The sequence below is a fragment of the Vigna unguiculata genome, chromosome 3, assembly GCF_004118075.2.
Source record: "Vigna unguiculata cultivar IT97K-499-35 chromosome 3, ASM411807v1, whole genome shotgun sequence".
In the NCBI taxonomy this organism is placed as follows: domain Eukaryota; kingdom Viridiplantae; phylum Streptophyta; class Magnoliopsida; order Fabales; family Fabaceae; genus Vigna; species Vigna unguiculata.
In genome coordinates, this window is record NC_040281.1 from 16,783,656 (window position 1) to 16,787,770 (window position 4,115).

Here is a 4,115-nt window from a genome sequence, read left to right on the forward strand (position 1 = left end):
TTTCACAACAAAATCAATATATGGTGGAACATTTAAAAAAACAAATTACATTAATGTAAACTGCATATCACAATTGACATCAATTTGTATGAAATAAACTAATCGTGTTGAGGTGACATAATTTTCAGAAAAGAATAAAGCAACTATAGTTAAGGCGTATTTTTGGATGGAGTTAGAACAAATATAGTGAAGGTTCCTTATTTGATTAGCATTATGAGCCAGAGTTCCCTAGCTACGCAGCCATGATTTTCTGACGCTTGTTGGATTCTTGAGCAATGATTTCCCTATGTGCATCCAATGCTGTTTTCTTAACCCCATTTTCAACCAACTCCTTCTTCTCTTCCGTAATGTTGTTGATCACTTTGGGAAGATGTGGTTTTTCAAGTTCATGCAGCACATTGTAGATGTCAAATACAAGGCGTTGAGCAAGGGTGCGTGAAAACTCAGCCCTGATCACAACACGGAGCACATTGATGTGTTGTGCAGCAGGTGGCATTGGATAAGCTGGCACGATCCAACCGTGGCGCCGCAGCATCTCTGATATCTTGTACTCATCGTACTGCCTTCTGTCTTTCAGAGAAAATGCCACCACAGGAACACCGTCGTCTTTCGAGAGTATGTTAAAGCGTCCACTCTTCTCCAAATTTTCCTTCACCACCATTGCATTTTCTCTGCAGTTCTCCATTATGCTCCGGTAACCCTAGTAAATTCAATATATATCCATGTTCATCATATGCTTTTAAGAGACATATAAGATTGATTTTGATGTTATAATTAAAGTCTTCATAAATACTAGTATATATGAACTCACCTCTTGGCCAAGACGAATTAGTTGATAATATTGAGCAATGATCTGACTAGAACCTGCATGTGAGTATAAGGTAAGTATATGGTATGATTATATATGCAATGAAGGTGTGGAAGCAATATGCATAGATTGTAAAGAAATACCTTTGGAGAAGTTGAGGGTGAAGGTGGGTTGGTCAGCTCCAAGGTAGTTGATATGAAACACAAGGTCTTCGGGTAAGTCGTCCTTTGTCCTCCAAATAACCCAACCAATACCAGCATAAACAAGACCATACTTGTGTCCACTCACATTTATGCTCTTCACCAATGCCAGCCTGAAATCCCACTCCAGCTCTGGATAAAGGAAAGGAGCAATGAAACCACCACTTGCAGCATCCACATGAATTGGTGTATCCCATCTGTCATGTCATAACCATACCAAATCAGTAACACTTCAATTGATGATCATAGCTACTTAATTCAATATTACTTACCCAGTTTGTTTATTCTTTTGTAGCAGCAAGTCATTCAAGAGCTTCACATCTTCAAACTCTCCGTTGTAAGTTGAACCCAATATTGCAGCCACACAAATAGTGTTCTCATCAACCAGCTCAACTGCTTTCGCAGGATCCATAACGTAGTATCCTTCTCTCACCTCCACTTCCCTCAATTCCACCTCAAAATATCTCGCAAATTTCTCCCAACATACTTGCACATTGGAGCCAGTCACCAAATTAGGCTTATCATAAGGCTTGCCTTCTGCCTTGCGCTTGTTCTGCCACTTCTTCTTGAATGCCAGCCCTGCCAGCATTATGGCCTCTGATGAGCCAACTGTTCCGGCTCCAATAGCATTCTCATCTTCTCCAATTTCAGCATGGAACAAACGTGCTATCATGTTCACACACCGATTCTGTTTCCATTCAACACCAGTTAGAGATTGAAAAAAATTTAGTGAGGGGTCAAAAACCAAACAAAATTCCATAGTTGAAAGTATAAACATTGAAAATGAAATTGTATAGCTGTAAAAGAAGAGAAAGTACATGAAGGTCAGTGGTGGCAGGATACTCGTCCATGTCTACATAGTTCTTGTTGATAGATTCCATGATGAGCTTGTTGCACTCTTCCTCCATGGAAGTGGTGACAAAGGAAGCCAAGTTAAGCTTGGGAATAGCATCAAGCTGCAACTCATCATGTATGTTCTGGTACGCTGCCTCTTTAGGCATGGAGTTCTCAGGCATGCTGAACCTGCATCACCAAAATAATGATATATTCAGTGCGCACAATAGATGAAAATTTGATGATAAAAAGTGAAAAGGAAAATAAGCATACCTGGGAAGAGAGTCTCCACCATAACAAGAGGCAAAGTTGGAATGAAGAAAGAGGTCAGACTCAGAAGAAGGTTTTGGAAAAACCATGGTGAAGTGTGTTTGGTGGTGTGAGAGACAGCAAAGAGAGAATGTTATGTTTGGTTTGGATGTTGGATGAGGAGAGTTGAAGAGACAAGCAGTGGTATTTATACTTAGGAGATTAATGGTATATAGGTGAGAACTTAGAAGGGGAGAATCGTTCTTCGGCTTCAGATTTTTCTCTCAAGACTTTCAAACTGCATTCATAACTTTCGCTTTTTTCTTATTATTTTAATTTTCTAGAAAAGGTGGACTAACTTTATTTTTGCGCGTTTTTATATTTTATTTCGCCTCACACCAGAGAAATTTCAGACACTTTATTTAACGAGATATTTTTATACGATTAACTTAATTCAAAATAAATTCGTAAATTGTATAGATCTTATTTTAATTTTAATATATTTTTTTCTTTCGCATATTTCATATTTGAGTGCTAATTTGGAAGACCAGTTTGACGCGCACTTTTGAACTTTCAATTAGAAGGCAAAACATTTTGAATTATATCATTTTTTTTATATTTTCAGAACGTGTTTTTCGCATATATATATATATATATATATATATATATATATATATATATATATATATATATAAAAGGCTATAATATTTACTGAATATTTTAACTCATCCAAGATATAACTAGTTAAAAATAGAAAAATAATATTTTATTTAGCGACTCATTTTTAATCCAGTACTTCAATCATTATTTGATCATTTATTTTAAATTTTTGTAATGATGTGATGTGATGATTTAATGGTGATTGAAGTAGTAAATTAAAAATGGATAAAAAAAATGAATTAAAGTATTATTGTCCTAAAAAATATATCAGATTTTAAATTTACAGTGAGTTATAATTCTACCTCTAACATAATCCTACTCGTGTCTGAGATTTTCAATTTTTATAACACAAATAAATGCACGTGACATATTTTTTTGTAGCTATGTAAATGTTAGGAAAGAACAAATTGGTTGAATTTTTATTAGATTACTTTAACTAACGGGGTTAGTGAGTTGAAATTCACTTTTAAAATGGGTTTAATCTAATTCGTTATTTTTATATCATTGATAAGTTAGTTACTGTTGCAGAAGAAAAAAAGTTAGGTTAGGTTGACCTAATTTAATAAAAAAAGCTGACCTAATTTATAAAAAAATTATTGTAATTCATCCAAACCTATATGGTTGTAGATTTATTGGTAAGTATCAATACTTCTAATTTTTATTTTAACATGGTATATATAATTGATATTTCAAATATTTGGATGAACTAGTTATTACATGACAGGATGATTTTTTATATATATTTATTTTATCAATCATCTCATTCATGATAACCTAAAATATTAACGAAAAAAAAAAAATATATATATATATATATATATATATATATATATAGGAGACACAAATTTAACTAAGAAAAACAACACTATTTATATATTATTAATTAATTTTTTAAAATATAATATATATATATATATATATATATATATGTCACCTACTCACCTAATCAATTAACAAACAATTTATTACTTTGAAAATATGAAACTATAAAGATTAAAATACCTATTAAAAGTTTATGAGAATTAAAAAAAAAAATATCGATGACTAAAACAAAAAGTTACAAATTTATTAGGGAATAGAAGCTTATTTAAAAAAAAATGTATTACTCATACATACCTAGAGACCAAATTAAAATTGAAATTTTAATGGAGTGTTAAAATGGAAAAGAAATTGTTGAAAACTAAATAAAATCTTCAAATTTATTAAGAATAGAAAAGCTATTTAAGTCTTTACATTTTTTCATACGCTGAAATTAATTTGTAGGTTTAATTTTTTATATTATTATATTTTTTTTGAGATAAGATATGAAACTTGATTTTATAAAGAAAATATTTCATCATCTCATAAAAACTTACCAAAACAAT

General features: G+C 31.9%; 1 protein-coding gene across 1 annotated transcript; it reads right to left on the bottom strand.

Moving 5' to 3' along the window:
- Positions 1 to 2,277, bottom strand: LOC114176337 (glutamate decarboxylase 1-like). The gene is made up of 6 exons (XM_028061351.1): positions 2,116 to 2,277; positions 1,827 to 2,031; positions 1,281 to 1,696; positions 952 to 1,205; positions 812 to 864; positions 1 to 700 (listed from the first exon to the last, which is right to left on the bottom strand). Exons 1-6 carry the CDS (start codon positions 2,199 to 2,201, stop codon positions 233 to 235), a joined length of 1,482 nt encoding a protein of 493 aa, XP_027917152.1. The 5' UTR covers positions 2,202 to 2,277; the 3' UTR covers positions 1 to 232.
- Between the last annotated feature and the right edge of the window lie 1,838 nt (positions 2,278 to 4,115).